The sequence below is a fragment of the Egretta garzetta genome, unplaced genomic scaffold (assembly GCF_000687185.1).
Source record: "Egretta garzetta isolate BGI_Z169 unplaced genomic scaffold, ASM68718v1 scaffold112, whole genome shotgun sequence".
NCBI classification, from domain to species: Eukaryota; Metazoa; Chordata; class Aves; order Pelecaniformes; family Ardeidae; genus Egretta; species Egretta garzetta.
The window spans coordinates 2,499,594-2,516,885 of record NW_009258884.1 but is presented as its reverse complement, the minus strand read 5'-3'; the positions used below and the strand labels follow the sequence as shown (position 1 = coordinate 2,516,885).

Below are 17,292 nucleotides of genomic sequence, written 5' to 3'. Positions count from 1 at the left end.
GCAGTGGAAAATTGGACAGAGTTTGAACAGTGTATCATGTAAGAAGGGTGTAACTTGGCAATACATAGCTGTGAAGGTTTTTAAATCTCTATCTTGGCCAAAAGAGACCTTCCAAATGACAGGAATCTAGCCATCCTGAGCCCAAATGTTCCTAGAAAGATGACCCTACAAAATTGTCCAGGCTACTGGCAGGGATAGAATTACTGGCAACATGCACAGTCTTTTAATGGCCAAGGCTGAGGTATAAGAGGAGCTACGCTCCACAGCCCCCAGCAGGCAAGAGGAGGCAGCCTGGAGAGGAGCTGGCATCAGGCAGTGATTTTTAACATTTCTTTCATTCAGCCGACTGTAGGACTGCTGGGCAAGATCTGCACAAGGTTGATTTTTGGTTTAACATGCTGATGTGATTTGCCGTAGTTCTCTGGTGCCTGGACCAGGATATCCAGGACATCCACCATATTCTTCCTATGCAAACCTTGGGAAGGGGAACTGCAGATGCCAGTGTCTGATCTGTCTGCTCAGCTTGGCAAGGAGGAAAGCAGGGAGGTGAGAAGGAGAAAACCAGGGGTCCTGTCTGTTTCTCACTCCACCAACAGTGGATGGTTAAATAGAAAGGTACAGGCTTTTGTTTTCAGAAAAGGATGTTGCCCATGACAGGGCCTGCTGAAATCGGTAAGCAGAGACAGACATCACTCCATACCGCAGCAACTGCAGCACCGTAATTCTCCCTTTCTCTCTCTTCAGTCTATAGATCCCTTGGCACAGCTGTAAATTCCCTGTACAGTGCACAGCATGGCTTTCACTGAAAATAGCTGGGAAAACATTATTTCTGGAGCCTTATGCCATTAAAAATATTTTCTTTTTTTTTGCTGCTTTGTGCATCTCCCTGTTTTTCCCTGGTTAACAAGGGCTGCATCCAGGCAGCCACCTGCATTCAGTATCAGTCATGTGGAATGCCCATAAACATCACTTCCAAATCGTAATAGTTGGGTGGAAATGAGGTCAAGTGACCAAACCACTGTACCCTTCCCACCAGCACCCTCAGCAGTGTGACCTGGGACACCTCTCCAGTGCAGGATTTGTATTTTGATCCGTGGTGGTGACCCACAGCAGCAGCAAGGAGCTCTCTGGGGCAGAGGAGTGGGAGGGTGGCTGTGGGGAAGCCTATCTCCTGGGACAAGCTCCAGTCTGCTCCAGGGAATGTGCTAATTTTCACTCCGTATAGTCCTTTATCTCAGCCCTTCGACCTTGAGCTCAGAGGCATTATCAGCCTTAGCCAGAAAGGCAGTGTGGAGTTAACCATTTAAATGCTGAATGTTTCTGATACTAAGTCCTGAAGGTAAAAACACAATGAATGCAACTTATTTCAATAGTGCAGAAAGTCAGTGGGCTTTTCAGGTTTGGTGAGGACTGATTTGTGGTATTAGGAAAAATGTTTTGTACTGAATAGATGATTTTTGTGAACTAGAGCAGTTTTCAAAGTTTGTATGCCCCTACAAAGTTCCTGGGGCGTGTAGAGACCTCCTGTAAGAATGTATCTTGTGTGCATTGCTATACAGTGTGTATGAACTTGGTTTTCTTAGTCACCTTTTCATCCTTACCTGAAGCCAATTATTGATATCCAGAGCACAGGCAGAAAGTTACTGGTCTCATGCTTTCAAGTGGGGTCCCTTCTATCATGGTAACACTAAGATTTTCCACTTTACAAAGTATTATACAAATTCTTACCAAAAAAAAAAGTAATTTCCTGGAGCAATCTAGACTAATGTGTTGCCAGTTCTGCTACTGACCTCTCTGAGTGACTTTGGGCATGTCATTTAACCTGTATGTCACTTCTCGTGTTTGCAGAATGAGCTAAGAATACTTCAGCGGGCCATCGTGGCTATTAATGAGTTATGAATGTGCTTATGTAGATGTGTGTCTTGTTTGGCAAGATCAGCTTCTCTGCCTTTGGTGCCTGACAAAATATTATGCAAGAAAAATACTTCCTTTTCCTTACTGGGAGAGACTGGTCTGTCCATGAGCAGCAGTAAGTGGGTAGAAGCAGATTTTTTTGCAGAATGTTCCTGCTTAATCAGTTCAGTGTTCATGGAGTTAATTTGCTCATGCCTTCAGATTGTTTTGTTTCCAGGGATTCTAAACCGTTGCCTCCAGCTGTTCATTTCCATTGAACGGGGGTGATCTTTATCTGTCTAAACTAGTTAAAACCTGCTCCACTGCCCGGCAGCCTTTTTGGAGACAGCCCAATAAAGCTGAGTGCAGTGGCTATGACACCAAAGCCTCCTGGACATCATAAATTCTAAGCCCTACTTTTTTTCTGTCCTCTCACTGTTGGAGCACCTCTCCTGTTTTAACTGGACTCTTTGCTTCCTCCACAGCTCCATTTAACCCCTGTCCAAAAAGGGGAATGAGATTTGCATCGTAAGTGGCCAGTGAAGAATCCCTTTTAGGCTAATTTACTATTTTAATATTATCAGATTAAGCCTTGACATAACCTCAGAGGTACCGTTCGAACAACTGAAGCACTGTTAGACTTGCACTTGGACTCTGCTCAGTGTGCATGTTGCTTAGGATGTTTTAGTTGAAGCATGTTTTCATATGTGGCTCCATTTAAAGCTTGCTGTGACGTGGTGGGAATTGTAATACCTTTGGGGTCAACAGGGCCACTTCCTCTTCAAACATGAGATGTGAAAGTTTTTGTCTTAGGCAGATGAGATGCAGGTTTGTTAAGCTGATGAGACAACCACCAGATGTACCAAAGAATCTTCCCTGGGATGAAATTGAAATGTCTTGTATACATCAGGCAAAGATGCTGTCTATACAAGAGGGAATTGCAAACAACAGCAGAAATTTCTGTTGTTGGTGATACTGCTACAGGGACCATGGCTAGAATGTGTACACTAATGAGAAACGCCTTCCCTTGTTGCTGGGGTTTCTAACAGCACGTTATTTTGGCCTGTGCTGAACAGGAATATGTAACACGACGAGTAAAATGCTAATGGTTAGTTTGTACTTTAGGCTCTTCCTTCTACTACTACTACTGTTAACAGCAGTAGGAAAATTTGTGGCCAGAAGACCTCTCACAAAGACCCAGGCTGAGCTTTACCTTGGAATGTGCCAAGGAAATATTTTCCAGTTGTTTTGTTGCAGATGTTATCGTTGTTGCTGTCTGGGGAGTCAGCAAGGCGCGAAGAGTGTTGGGAAGTGATGCCCTTGCTCTCTACAGCAAACAGCTGGATGGGTTCAGGTCCAAACCTGTGTGCTTGTGTGAGAAGCTGTGTAGTCACTTTTCTGCTAAATCATCTCACAGCAATTATCAGACTGTCAGAGCATGGAAAAGGCCTGAGAAAAAGACCAGTTTCGTATGTCATTATTGGTCTTTAGCAGCTGTGTGTTATCCTATTGTTACTAATAACCTTTCTAACTTTGCAAGCAATATTTTCTTGGCATCATTCAAACATAATGACTGGGGGGTTAAATTCAGTTCTCAGTTGTGTAAATATGGAATCATTCTGTTGGCTGCCTGGTGTTATTTTGCATTTGGCTCATGGTCCCCGCCCCTAGGAGCCTGCAATCTAAAATATCCAGGCAGAATATTCAGTCACAGTATACTTAGCATACTAGTTGGTATGCAAAGCATAAAATAAACAGATGAAGAGCTACTGTCAAGTCCATGCAATATAATTATGGCCCTGTTCTTCTCTGGTTGAGGTTAATGGCCTATTCCTGTATAAACGAGAGCAGGAGTTTGCTTGTTACTTTCATATGTGATTCACCAGTAGATTATGATTGGAAAGTCTTTCAGGAAAATGTCTTCTAAAAGGGGTTTTAAATAAAGAGAGAAAGAAATTTGTTTGAGATTAATAGAGAACAAAAATCATTGAACAAAATAGATGTTGCTTAAAGTAAAGCAGCCAGCGAGTCTACCTTAATGGTGAGAAGAAAGGGAGACCTGGGCAAATCTATGAGGAGGGTGCTGGATCTGCTGTTTCCCTTTCAACCTTCCAATATACAAGCTTGTAAGACTCTTAAGTAAGGTTCAGTGGTTTTATATGGTGAATAAATGTATCTTGATTTCATTCTCTGATAAGAAGATCTCTCTTTTCTAGCATGGTCTTTATGAAGTTCTCAGCCATGAAGTGACTAATTGCACTTCTCATTTTCAGGGATCTTCCGGATAATCCTGCTGTTGAATGGGACACACAGCTCCTTGCCGCCTTTGTGCTGAAGCATATAGAAGCCAATAACATCAACCTGGTAATGTGAAACTTTCCACAGCATAGGCAATTTCCACATTACTTTTGAACTAGTGTTCTAGGCTTTTCCCTTACCTCTGAAAGCTTTTTTTAAGTCTTTAAAGTTTGGATTTTGCTTCTGGAGTCTCTGTGAAATAGGCTAGGAGATGGAGAAAGTATACTTACTCATCTTGAAATACTTGCTTTAGAATGTTTATCCGTTTCCCTAGCTAGAGCTCATGAAGCCTCTTCTGTTTTGTAGTGTCATCAACCTTCACTGGTTACCAACACTTCAAACTGGTTAAAAACTGCAAACTCTGTCAGCACCAGTAAGTTTCACTGTAGCAGTTCTTGGGGTTCATTAATTGTAGAAGACCCTCTGAATAGGCCCAGCTGAATTTCAGGTCTAAAATGATACCTGAAAGCAATTTTGCATTTTGTATTTTGTGACTTTTCGTGAGTATTTGTACAGCTCCTATGTCTTGACAAGTAAGACATGGTCATTCTGATCCTCTTTCAAACACTTGAAACAACTGCTAGAAGTTCAGAACAAATAGAATTGCTCCACTGAAAAATATGGAAAATTCTGATGGTGTAGTTTGGATGTATCTTTTTCTCTGGAGATCTTTCTTTGCTTCCCAGTGAGAAGTGAACAGTGGAGAAATTTTGCTTTGCTGACTCCTCAAATGTTTTCTACATTTTAAATCAACCATTTTGCCCCTGTTGCTAGGTTTCATTGATGAAGAGAGCCCATCTGGGATTTAGGCTTACTTTTAGGCTTAGATCTGAAGTACATTGGCAGGTGTGTGTTAGAGAGCTAGATTAGCAGGGTTACAGGTCAGGATTGAAGAATATTAAACCGGAGAGATTTCCTAGCACTGCTACAGTTTGGGTTTGGTTGAGGTTTCCCCCCGCCCCAAACAGGAATAAGGGCCTAAGCATGGAAAGGGCTATGTTATGTTCTTTTCTGTTGAATCTTGCTGTAATCAGGCATGTCACTGTCACACACTGATTAGCAGCAAAATCACAAAGCTCTTAAAGCCTTTCAGCAATTCACAAAACCGCATCTCCTGTAGCATGAAAGCCCCATGAGCACAAAAAGCAGCATCGTGCATCCAACTTTGTATTGATTTTGAGGCTAATTTTCCATGAAATTCATGGCTGTGCACAGACACATGCAGCTTTCCTGCATTCCTTTTGTGCCTTTTGGCCCTATGAAGAGATAGGTTTTAATCTAATCTGAAAGCTCCTAACACAAGAAGGTTTGTATTGCATGTTTGTGACTCTGGCGAGCACTAGGGCAAGTGCCCCAGAATCCCAGTAGAAATTCTGAAAACACTAGAACTTCTTCTAGATGGTTAGGAAGGGTTAGATCTTTGCCTCAGAGGAAATTAAACTCAAGCTCTTTGTGCGGGGGAAGTCAGGAGTCTGCCACTAACATAGTGTGAGGATTTTCAAAGCAAGAAACAGGCACAATAACTGGTACTCTCCCTGCTGTGCTGTGGATGTTGGGTGTAGCTGTAGTAACGAGGAGCACTGCAGCAGGGCCCGCTGTGTTCCCCTCAGCACTTCCCTGAGCAGCAGTGAGGACAAGTTGCTGTAGCAGAACATGTCAGCAGTACCAAAGGCCACTGAAGCAGCTTCTTGAGGATGGTGGTAATGAACTGCTCTGTAAACTTACGTTATTTTAAGTGTCCCAAGTTATCACACAGGTCTCAGATGTTTGCTATAATACATTTCATTTAGGAGCAGACCTAGTTTGCCAACAAAGGCAAGGCAAGGGCCTAATTACCTTTGTCCAAGATTCTGCGTTTTAAAACTTCAAAGCTTGCTATCTGTTAGCCACTCTTACAGCATCTCTGCTGTCCTGAGACAGTGGCCTTGCCTTGAAAGGTAAACTGAGTCTATTTTTCAGTAATGTTGAAATTTACAGAATTGGCTTAAGGTGCTAAGAGCCTTGTCAAAACATAAACTAAGGGGGTTTCAAACACAACAAGCTAACTCAATGGAGTTAACATGATTGGAAGACATGCATTGTTTTAGCTATCCCAGTGGGAAAATTTTCCCTAGTTCTCCCTGTAGTCATAGCATAGACAATGGTATTTTTCATTTACAGAACAGATGTGTCATCTGACAGTGGAGAAGTAGGCTGCAACTCCAACATGTCTGAAGGGAAAGATTGCAAGGCAAGGAGTCACATCATGTTATGCATAGTTTTGTTCCATTGCATAGTTACTCATTTCCTCAATTGCCCTGGAAGTCCATGAGTAACTCGATCTATTTGAGAGCTACAGGGACATATTTCATCCAAGCTCTGCATTAAATACTACAGACACAGAAATTAACGGTTGCTGTACTCAAAGCCAAAACTAATTTATAGACTTTGGAAATTATTTCCTGCCTGCTGGATTTATAAGCAAAAGCCAATGTTGCTGGGAGAGGCAGCCAAGGCTAGTCTGTCTCGATCCAGACTAGAAAGTATTCGGTGTGTAAAAAATAAGTTACATAGTATTGCGTGAGCCCCCGGCAGGCTCTAGATTATGAAATCCTACTTGCTCTTCAGGATCTCAGGTTTGGTGATAGCAGAGCTTGGATTAGGAGGTGACATTCAGACTGTGTTTGGGGCAGATGCAGTGCCAAGACCAGAATTCCACAATACCACATTCTAGCAAGCTGCTTTCCACTATGGAATGATGGAAACATCATCTGTACAACTGTTTGTGGAAGACTCCCATTGTCTTGGGTCGGCTCTAGATCAGCCTAGAAAGCCAGATCCTTCTACAAACGGCATTCAAGTTGGAGCTTATATTTGAGAGGGTGAGTTCAGCTCTTATGTGTTAGATCTCCACACTCTTCTAAAATTCAGAAGCATTTGAATGTGTGTTATTTGTAGAGGATTTTAAATGCTTTTGCAGAACACCAGATTTGCAGTGCAGCATGTGGAGTTTACTAGAGGAGGCCACAGAGCTGGGACAGACTTTGTCATCCCTTTCCCTCCCTTCCTCACCTGTATTGCAGTTTCCTCAGGTGTGCTTTGGGGTATGTGAGCAGGAGGCCCCTGAGACCTTTCATTCTAAGAGCTGGCACATGACTTACACACTTGCAGCTCAAACCCAGTGGATGCTGAGACGTGATTATGATTAGATTTTTCCTTTTTCATCCAGTTGACCATTCTTTTTAATCTTTAGCTTCTCTGATTTAGTAGCAACAAGGGACATTCGCAAACACGCAAGAGGCTCAAAGGGAGTGTCACTGGCCTCTGCAAGTGTAAGTTGGGCCTATGAAATGATGCTCAGAGGAAGGCCATTAGAAATGGAGTTGCTTGCTATGGCATTTTATGGGCTGGCCCTTCTTAAAATGGAAAGAGATCTTTCTATCCCCACCAGTCTACTTGAGCAGATGTGTGCTCTGTTTGAAGCACTGGATGATGCCAGAAAAGCGCAAGGAAGACCCACAGCTTTGAGTGCTTTTTTCCTCTGATGCACATGGTGTATAGAGGGAGCATGGACTCCAGACCTCTCAGGAGCTTTTCTCTTCTGCTAGTAATTGAGTAATTTCCTCTGTGCACTCCCCCCTCCGGAAGGGATTTCTGGACTTGTTTGTCTTGGCCGTTGCTCTGGCTTCCACTAGTGAAAGCTCCATTTCCTGAATACCAAGGTCACCCCAAAGAAAACCCAGCAACACCAACGGCAGCAGCTCCCATTTCAGAACAGGTGTGGGGAGGGAACTCCCTCTTGCCCTAAAGATTTCATTGAGCAATAATTTCCACATCAAGTATATTTCCTATCCCAGCCTTTTGCTCCCCGAACAGGCTAAGCCTGTTTCTAGCCCAGACAGTTTCAAGATGTTCAGGTTTTCTCATCCTGCCCCAATTGATTACTTGATTTCATCATCAGCCTGGTTCAGGTTATGTGCTAAAAGCAAGCACACCAGCTAGCTGTACCATGTGGAAGAAGCAAATGCTCCCGTGTGAAAATATCTTCAGCATATGAGAAAGAAATTCAGATTTGTTATCAATGAAATGAATCCCTGAAGCCAGAGGAATATATTTACGTGTGATTGCTGCCTGCTCTAAGTCACGAGCACCACAGTGATGCTGTGGAATCAGTGCCCGGTTTAGACAACAGACCTAGAAGCTACATACTGGGTAGGTGGGACCCTGCTACTGTGTCAGATCCAGCCTGTGTGCTGGGAGGGATCTCTAAAAGTGAAGGGCCAATGTTTCAAAGGTGGCCTCTCTGCAGATAAAGTGAATGCCACTGCGGCCAGGTCAGTGTGCAGGTACCTTGGGAATTGTGCTTACAAATTTGTGTATTTGGAGAGACAGGCAATTCAGGTGCAAATGTTCTAAAGTGAATTGGACAACATCAATTGAAAATTAACTCCATGCAATCTCTAGCTAGTTCAGATGTTACATAAGCCCAGCAGCACTGAGACAGCAGCTATTTCAAAACAGATGTGGGGAAAAAAAACCCTCCAAAAGTGTTTCTGAATAGATAATTTGCATGTCAGTGATATTTTCTAACCCAGCCTTGTGCTCCCACAGTTGGCCCAAGCCAGTTTTGTCAAAATAATGATTAGCTTATTTAGCCCTTTCACTATAGTCTCTTGTCTCAGTCTTCTGGTTTGTTCTCTTGTACCCTTCATAGAAGAGAAAACTGCATGTTTCGGCTTGCCTGGGGTTTTTAGCTTGGTTTCCTAAGGAAACGAGAGTAATGCAATTGTATTTATTATATTGTGTGCACATGCGTGTTTCAAAAGACTCCAGAGCCCATTGGCTAATTTCAGCCACATTTGATAGCAGGGTAGCAGTCTTAAAAATGTTATATTTGTACAGGTTACATGAAAATAAATGATCAGGTGGAAGAGACAAACCCTCTCTCTGTCCACATTTAGTAAAAAGGCTTAGTGCAAGTCCATCCCTTAGCAGACTCACACTGTTATTCACCTGCATAGGAATTTATTCTGACTGCAGTGAGTGAGGTACATTGTCATCTTAGGAAAGTGCTACTCTAGGTAGGAGTGACTTCAGAGCATGCTTTTTCTTATCTGTAAAATACAGGGTGCAATGCTGGTTCCTTGAGCTGTACAGAATGTAATAATGTCTTTCCCAGATGAGCTACTCAAAAAGCTGATATCCTTAGGGAGGGCTTTGCACTGTGCCAAACCATGCAGTCCCTGCAGAGAGTCTCTCAGGTAATGCTGATGTACAGCAAAAACTACCAAAGCCGAAGACATAATTTTTCTCCTTATAAGGGTTGACCCGAAAATGCTTCTTTGTACCTGAACGAAACCAAATTGAGTCCCGGCACTTCCTGCCATCCATGAATAACCCTGCTGCTTTGTGGCAGCATTATTACAGCCACTGGGCAAAGTGGAAAGTCTAACTGTGGACTTGTACTGGGTGGGTGGGCTTATAAGCAAGGGTTGTCTGGAGTTTGGGTTTTTTGAAGTATTTCTTATCGCTTTGTGTTTCCTCTCCCTCTTTACACAGTATCTCCTGTGTTTGAGAGGGCCTCTCCTGTTGGAGGGTGGAGTGGCAAGTTGCAGGACTGGCAGGGTGGCTTTTGATCTTCCCTTGATCTTTAACCCAGTACTTCAGGTCCTGCGTATAAAATAGACTTTCAGAAGGGAGCTGTGGTGAGTAAGCAAGGCAGTAGCATCTCCTTCCCTGAAGAGAGAACAAGCTGGCAAGGAAGCAGAAATTGATTGAAATGTAGGAAGTTTATGATTTCTTCCTGGTCATAGAGAAAGGAGCTGTGGAGAGCTTTGCTGCCTGGCCTGTCCCAGAGGAAAAACATAATTTTAGATTGGCCAAGGACTGTCATTTTCACCATTTGGAAAACCTACCAACACATTCCCTGCCTGTTCTACTCATTGCGCTGCCAGTTTGTCCTCGGGGTTGGAAGCGGGAGCCTTTAAGTGCCCACTTCACAGTACTGTGCAGAGTGAGCCCTTAGGGTGGGTGCTTCACCCCTGACACATTATTGGTAGGTCTGAAGGCAAGGAGCCAAGGGTATTCTGTGCCTTGGATGGTGACTTGTTAGTGCTGTGGTCACACGTTACTTCTGCATTATGAAGTTCCCATTTCCCTCTGCAGGGAATCAATAAATTATATGATCTTCTCATTCAGTAAAAAGCCTGGCTTGCTTGTACAAGAAGTGCAATCAGCTGATTCTTTAAAAAGGCTTGTTCTCCTATCAGATTATTTTATCACTATGTTATCCTGTGATGAAGCCTCGTTACAATCAGGACAGTAGTATGTGATTGTGTTGCTTTTGTTAAAGCAGTATGTCCTGATTCACAGTACAAGAAACTTTAGTTTCACCCTGTAATCTGCAGGCGTTCTAGTATGTTCTCATATCCAGGAGAGAGTGATTCATAGAGCTGGACCTCTTGGGTCAGGAACAAGTTTGCAAAAGATCACTCTGAAAGTAACCTTTTGGCCTGGTAATAAGTAACAAGTGCATCCTGCCAGTGGGAACACAATATTTGTCATCTTTCTGTTGTTCAGTCTGTTAGACTGTATAGTCATCTAGTTCCAGAGCGTCTTGTTTGTTTAGTTGTATTTCTGTAGCATGAGTTCACACACAAGGCCTCATTGTGCAACAGAAAACCAACTATTTATATACAATGGGCTGGGACAGTGCTGTGTTAGATGTCAAAGGTGGTAACTGCACAGTCTCTTTCTTCAAAATGATTATTGTTCTGTGGTTTTATTGCAGGTGGTAACCTTTGATGCAGGAGGAGTGAGTGGTCATGCTAACCACATTTCTCTTTACACTGCTTTAAGGTACAGTGTTCTGCAGGCTTCACTGAATGCCTCAATATAGTGTTACAGAGTGAATGTGGTGTTTGTGTGTAAGCAAAAAACTAATTGCTAGAGCCAAGAGCAGTATTAACTTCATTGATATAACTGAGTGGCAGGCTGTGGGACATGATAATGTTTGGGGAAACTCTTAGCTCTGTAAATGACCTACAGCATCCTTTTATTATTCCATCTGCTGGTGCTTTGCCAGTCTCCATTTCACTGAGCCCTCTTTGGTCTTCCTGTCCTTGATCACACTAAAATATGCCACAGATCACTTTGCACTTCTGGTTTGAGGAGAGTGTGTGAATAGCTGATGCCTGAGCTGGTGGTTGTTGGATTTTGGAAAGTTCTTCACCATTGTTCCAGAGGATGTTGCCACCCTGTCCAGGTACCTGAATTTACCTCTCTGACCCAAGGACATTGCTCTTTCACTGGAGCTGTCCCTATTTACCACTCTCTTCCTATGTCAACTCATTCCTTCACTTCCATTCTTTAAATTCTGAGAACCTCTGTCTCTGTGCTGTGATATGGGAAGGTTGCTAGACAAAAAAAATCCCTTGTATTAAAATCACCCAAATTTTGCTGGCAAGCCAGCTACTGTATTTTATTTTAACCCTCTGCTCGTTCAGACCTCATTGTGTCCTAAAGACATCTCCCCCAGAGCTGCCCCTGCCTTTCCCAGACAGGAGAACTCTTTGCAAGTATATCTTGTATTATTAGCGCCCATTTGTTTTCTGAATCATCTGTGCAATTCAGGTAACTCTCTGGCTCTCCTTGCTAACAACATAAGTGATTTGCCTTTCTCACTTGCCTAGAAAAAGCTGCAGTGCCACAGAACCTGTACTGTGACCTGCTGAGCTCCTCTGGGAAGATGCCGAAAGTCTTTGATGCTATCTGATGGCTGGAATTCAGTGTTAGGAGGGGTTATGGCTTTTCCCAGCAACTTCTGAAATATCCTAGCGGAAGGAAAGGGGGTGGAGTTAAAGCAAACTGTGTGTTTGTTTGGGCTAAGCGAGGAGATGCTTTCTGGCACAGTGTTATTTGAGGATTGAGTGAGGAACAGAGGTTGATGACCGATGCTCACACCATTGGCACAGAGGGACTAGAGAGCTTCCAGCTGCCTGGACCTCTGTTTGCTCAGTCAAATAATTGCTTGGTGGCCTGCAAATAGGAATGAAGGGTTGTTAGGTGTCCCCCTACATCCTGAAGAGATACAGGGAAAACAAGCTAGCAGCTGAATTATGTATAAGAAAGTTAAGGAAAACTCTCAATTTTGATCCTAGCTCTACTGTTGTCTCACTTCATGGCTGTGCAGAAATCACTGTCCCACCTTCTTGCTGTAGGTTTCCTGTGTGTGCAGTGGGGATGTTAACCCTCTTCTTGTCTCAGAGTATGTTATTAACAAGTATTCATTATCTGCAAACCCCTTGAACTCAGACCTTTGCATTAGTCCTTAGCCTACAGTCGAACATTGTCCTGGGCTTCTGAGATACATGCTGATAGGGACACCAGGGTATAAGCAGCTCTCATTAACTAGGGGCTGGTTTGTGCTTTGTTTCTCTTCCAGCCCTGAATCAGCAGAAATAAGCATAGTGGCCCAGTCATCTGCATGTGGCAGGAGTGACGCTGTGGCCACTGAAAGGTTAAGTTTATTTTTAGTGGCTTGCTTGCCCTCATTATTTTTCAGTTTGTGTCATGGAGGAAGTAGAGCATGACTGTATCACTCCTGGTTTTCAGTGCCCTGATGAGTTCTCACATATTGGCTAGTACAGGCAGTGCTGGGAGCGCATGCTGAGGCTTCTCGCGTACCTCTCTGCCAGCAGGGCTTTGCAAAGCAGCGGTTGCTGCCCCTGGGGCCCCAGCGCTACATGGCAAGGAAAAGGCAAATGAACTCTCCCCTCCAGGTATCATGTGCAATGTATTTATTAACCATCTTTGAACAAGGTCTGCAGGGTTCTGCCTCCACTGTGGCTGTAAGTGGAAAGGATGAAGCAGAGGGCTGGTGCAGTGATCCTCAGCTCTTTTGGATGCTCCCAGTCTGTGGGAGGTAGACTTGTGCCCACTACCTAAGAGATTACTTTCTGCAAGAGCGGAGGCGGAACAGGCTGTGTGACCCATCCCACAACTCCTTGCTTCAGGAGGTGCAAATTATTAAACCACTTCAAGGAACAAAACAGTTCAGGTCATAGCTGAGCAGATGCTCAGTATTATCTGCTAAGGGCATAAATATTCTTTCTAGTGTCTGGAAGAGAGTTTATGCCCAAAGAAGCAGGAACTATTCAGAAGAAATGTACCCTTTCCCTTGCAGCAACTTTCTCCCTGACAGCTTGCAGGGAGTCCAGCTGCTGCTGTGTGTCTAGGCTTCAGATCTGGGAGGAACTGTGAAATGCCAAGGTTTGAGGGTGGATTTGTTCTTCTGCAAGGAAAAAATAAGAAAAAACAGGATGGGAGAGGAACACAAATTGCTATTTGATTTCAGTCTCCCCCGGGAGTATTTCAGTTCTGGCTTCCAGATGGAAAAAAAACCTAACCCAAAACCAAGGAAATCTCACTATAGCAAAGAAGGGAGAATTGGAAGCAATCCTCTGTAGCTCTGCTTCTTTCCCCATCACCTTGATTTGGCAACATCGTTCTCTCTTATCCCCTCAAATAGAAGCTTTCCCTATGGCCAAGAGAGGGTGGATCCTGTATATGCATCCACAAGGAAGGACAGGTCTTGAGTGACACGCTAGGCACTGCGGTAGTAAGCGTGGTAAATACTACGTGACAGGAATATGTGAGAAACTCTCTTTCCTGCACTTTGAAATTACAGTGTTTGCACTGAGATCACATGTAGTATCAAGGTGGTTCAGTTTTGTATGAGTCATTGTGCATTTTGGTTTTAAACAAACCTTTGTGCCCAGTAGCCTAGAAAATGGGGGGCTGTTGGTTTTGTTGTTTGCTTGCTTGCTTAGAGTGCAGAGGAATAGCCTTTGTGAAGGGGGAGGAAGGACTGTACCACTTCTTCTATTCAGTGAGCTATCAAATCCATTTCATCCCAGCTAGAACAGAAAAGAATACTCCTTGTCTGCTTAGAGCAGAGCAAACTGAGTGGAAAATAGGAGCTGCTATATTTAACCACTGTGCATTATGTTGTTATAGCAACTGCATCCATAAAACTTATATCAATGATGCCATATAAAAAGCTACATCAAAGAATCATCAGCTGAGCCTATTCTCATCAATTCCATTTGGAAAAACACCTCTCAGTCCTGCAGGATGTTTCTTAACATTTGCCAACTCAGTGGTAGGTAAGCTCTTAACATTCGCCAGCTCAACAAACGAGACTGTGCAGAGGTGATATTTGGGAGCTTAGTGCTTTATCACTCTTGAGTTGATTATGATGCAGCTAGAGTGCCACCGATGCCTGGTTGCACTTACATGTCACAGCCTGACTATTGAATGCCCCATTTATGAATGCCACGGGACATAGCATTGTGCAGAAGGGTTGCACTAAGGCTCCCTGAAAGAGGAGGTTTGATTAAATGCCAGTTTCAAATAAGTATATCGAAACAATTAACAGTGCATTGTCCAGCCAAATCCCACAGGCTCGGTGAGTGCAGTTCTCAAAAGCCACCAACTGCATTACATCCCTTCAAAGCACAGTTCTGCTTGTATTGAATTTCCAAGGCCAGGTCTTTAAGGAGATGGTGAGCAGGAAGCAAGCCGTTTCTTGGGTGATTAGCTTGATGATAATGAATGGTATCCCATCTACCATTTTTATTTGATGCCTTCTTACAGTGTGGGGCCAGAATGGGGCTCTGGTCTCTCACTCCTTTTAAGCAGCTGCAGCCTGTGCATTTCAAGTGAGTGGCATCTCATTTGTGTTTTTAAAGCAGGGTGTTGTTTTGTATTTCCCTTGCCTTTTCCCAGCAAATCCTTTTTTCCAAACTGGTTGTTACTTGCTCCATCTTGGAAAAGGATTTCCTGTGTCACTGATGTTTGTGTTTGGAATTGTTTAGCCCCTGCTGGAGTTCTAGATTCCCTGCAACATAAAGAAGGGTGTTGAAGAAACAACAGGTTCCAGTATCTTATGTTTCACTCTGTCCTTTCACAGTCTGGCTCACTTATGGTGTTCTGTTTTACTTGTTTTAAATGTCCCAGGGGGAGCTTAGGAATGGTGGCTGTGATTGCACCCAGACTGCCCCCATAAGGTGGAATTGTCCTCCTCTGTTTACCCTTTGAGACTGTCCCTTCCCTTCAGAGGACTCTGCCCCATGCCTGGCGCATATCCCATAGTTGGGTATGTTGTCCTAGATTTTATCTCACACCTTCACCCCTGCTCCCTCCTTACTTAAATTGACTAAGTTCATTCATCCCAGTGCCCTTCCATGATACTGTTGAGAGCTGTTAAGATAAAGTTGAGCACAGGGCACCAGCATTGCAGGGATTCCCCCCCCCAAGAAGTTTTTTTTCCAAAGAAACAGCCTCAAGGACTGTCCTTCCCAGCGTCACTAGGCTGCTAGCAGCGTGAGTGGAGCAGTGACACTGCACATTCTTCTCCCAGACAGTGCAGGGACCAAAGCCACAGAGCAACTCTGTCAACTGGAAGATCTCTGAATTGACACCTTTTTTTCTGACTGGCAGAACCATTTTTTCCCACCGCAATACGCGTGAGTACAGAGTGCCTGAATAGTGTTTTACAAGCTGCATGTTGCTACACGGTGTAGTTCAGGGTGCATGGAAATGGAGCCAGAAAGTCCGGTTAGGGAGGGAGGAGGCATTCCAGAGAGCAAACATTCAACATCTGGCAAGTATATCCTTCTAATGTCTCTGTGATTCCTAGGAGACTGGCTGTTCTTCCTCTTTCACATCTGTTTCATCAGATTAATTGGGCAGATTAGAGGTTAGGATCCTAAATGGAGCCCCAACGCATCTTTAAGACATCCATTCTTTGCCATGCTCTTGAAAACTGTATTTCCCCAGTGCTCTACAGCAGCCAGCACAGTCAGTTCAGTGAAGGGTTTTGCCTTTGGCATGGGAGACTATTTGGAGAGTGAAGTCATTGATTTCAATGAACAATTCTCATTAAACAGAACATCACCAAAACTAATCCACCCACCAGGGCGTCGGTCCTGATTCTACCCCAGAGGAGTTCTGTGTTCCCCAAGACTGAGGTTTCAGCTGCATCTTGACTTGTTCCTTCTTGCCATCATGGGGATGTATCCCCATGTCAGTGCCTCTTAGGAGCTAGCCCACTCGCTTTGCTGGCATCTTTCCTTGAGGATGACTTGAGTAAAGACAGGGAATTTGGGAGCTCACTCAGTCCTGTGGTTTGCAGGATGGGGGTTGCTGGACCATTTAAGTTTTTCTGCTGAGCAGATGTAGCCGATAAGCTGCAGAGAGCAATAGCTTTCAAAGCAGCTGATCCTTGAGGGAGGAGCTGGTGTTGAGTCCTTGCAGTGCAGAAATGGTGGCTGCATTCAGCTGTCTCATAGCCTTTTGAATCTTCATTGCAGAGGATCTCGCTTTCCTTCAAATGTGGATCTGAACCTACCACAGGCATAATAAAGAGGGTGCAGTGAGAGGTGCCCTGTAATCAGCTGGCCTCTGGCACTTGGTGGGTGGGTGGGAACAAGCCACCTTAGATCACTTTCTATTTAAAAAGAAAAAGCATTTATAAAAAGTCTCCCTGGAAAAACACACACATGGAAAGAGCTCCTGAAAAAGAGCCTGTCTGTGTTTGACTTTTTGAGATTTTATGCCAAACTCTTTCACCCAAACCACAGCAAGTCCAATCTATAAAACAACATTCCCAAAATGGCAACAACAGAGAGCTGCAACCTCTTCCCTACTTGGAAGCATCCCATGGAGACAGCTCCAGCAGGGTGGAGATGGGAGTGAGAAGATTGATTTGGGAGAGGATTGGCTAGATTTATGAACGTGTGCAGGAGGTAGAGTTTTGTGTTTCTCTCTCTCTCTGCAACCACAGCTCATTGCCATCTCCTGCCTGAGAAATACAAATGAGCAAGGCTGCAATTCCTCTGCAGCATTACAGCTGGGTGGAGCCCATTCCCATAGCTCTGCATGGAGCCTTGCTGCGTACTTAAGCATTTGGCTCAGGACAAAAAGGATGAGGAATCGGTTTCTTCATGCTTGTTCTTCCAGATCAGTGTCAGCTCTGCCTGGCAGGACCTTTCAGTAACCAAACACAGTTTGTGTCTCCCTGAACCTTTATACAAACACAAACCACTTAATTTGCTGCTG

The 17,292-nt window shown here is 44.0% G+C and overlaps 1 protein-coding gene across 1 annotated transcript in view; it reads left to right on the top strand.

Moving 5' to 3' along the window:
* The window catches only part of PIGL (phosphatidylinositol glycan anchor biosynthesis class L), a 67,211-nt gene that overhangs the window by 41,336 nt on the left and 8,583 nt on the right, over positions 1-17,292 (top strand). Inside the window, exons 4-5 of the mRNA XM_035889615.1 lie at positions 4,167-4,257; positions 10,961-11,028. Of these exons, the coding sequence (XP_035745508.1) occupies positions 4,167-4,257; positions 10,961-11,028 (159 nt within the window). The remainder of the gene's footprint in view (positions 1-4,166; positions 4,258-10,960; positions 11,029-17,292) is intronic.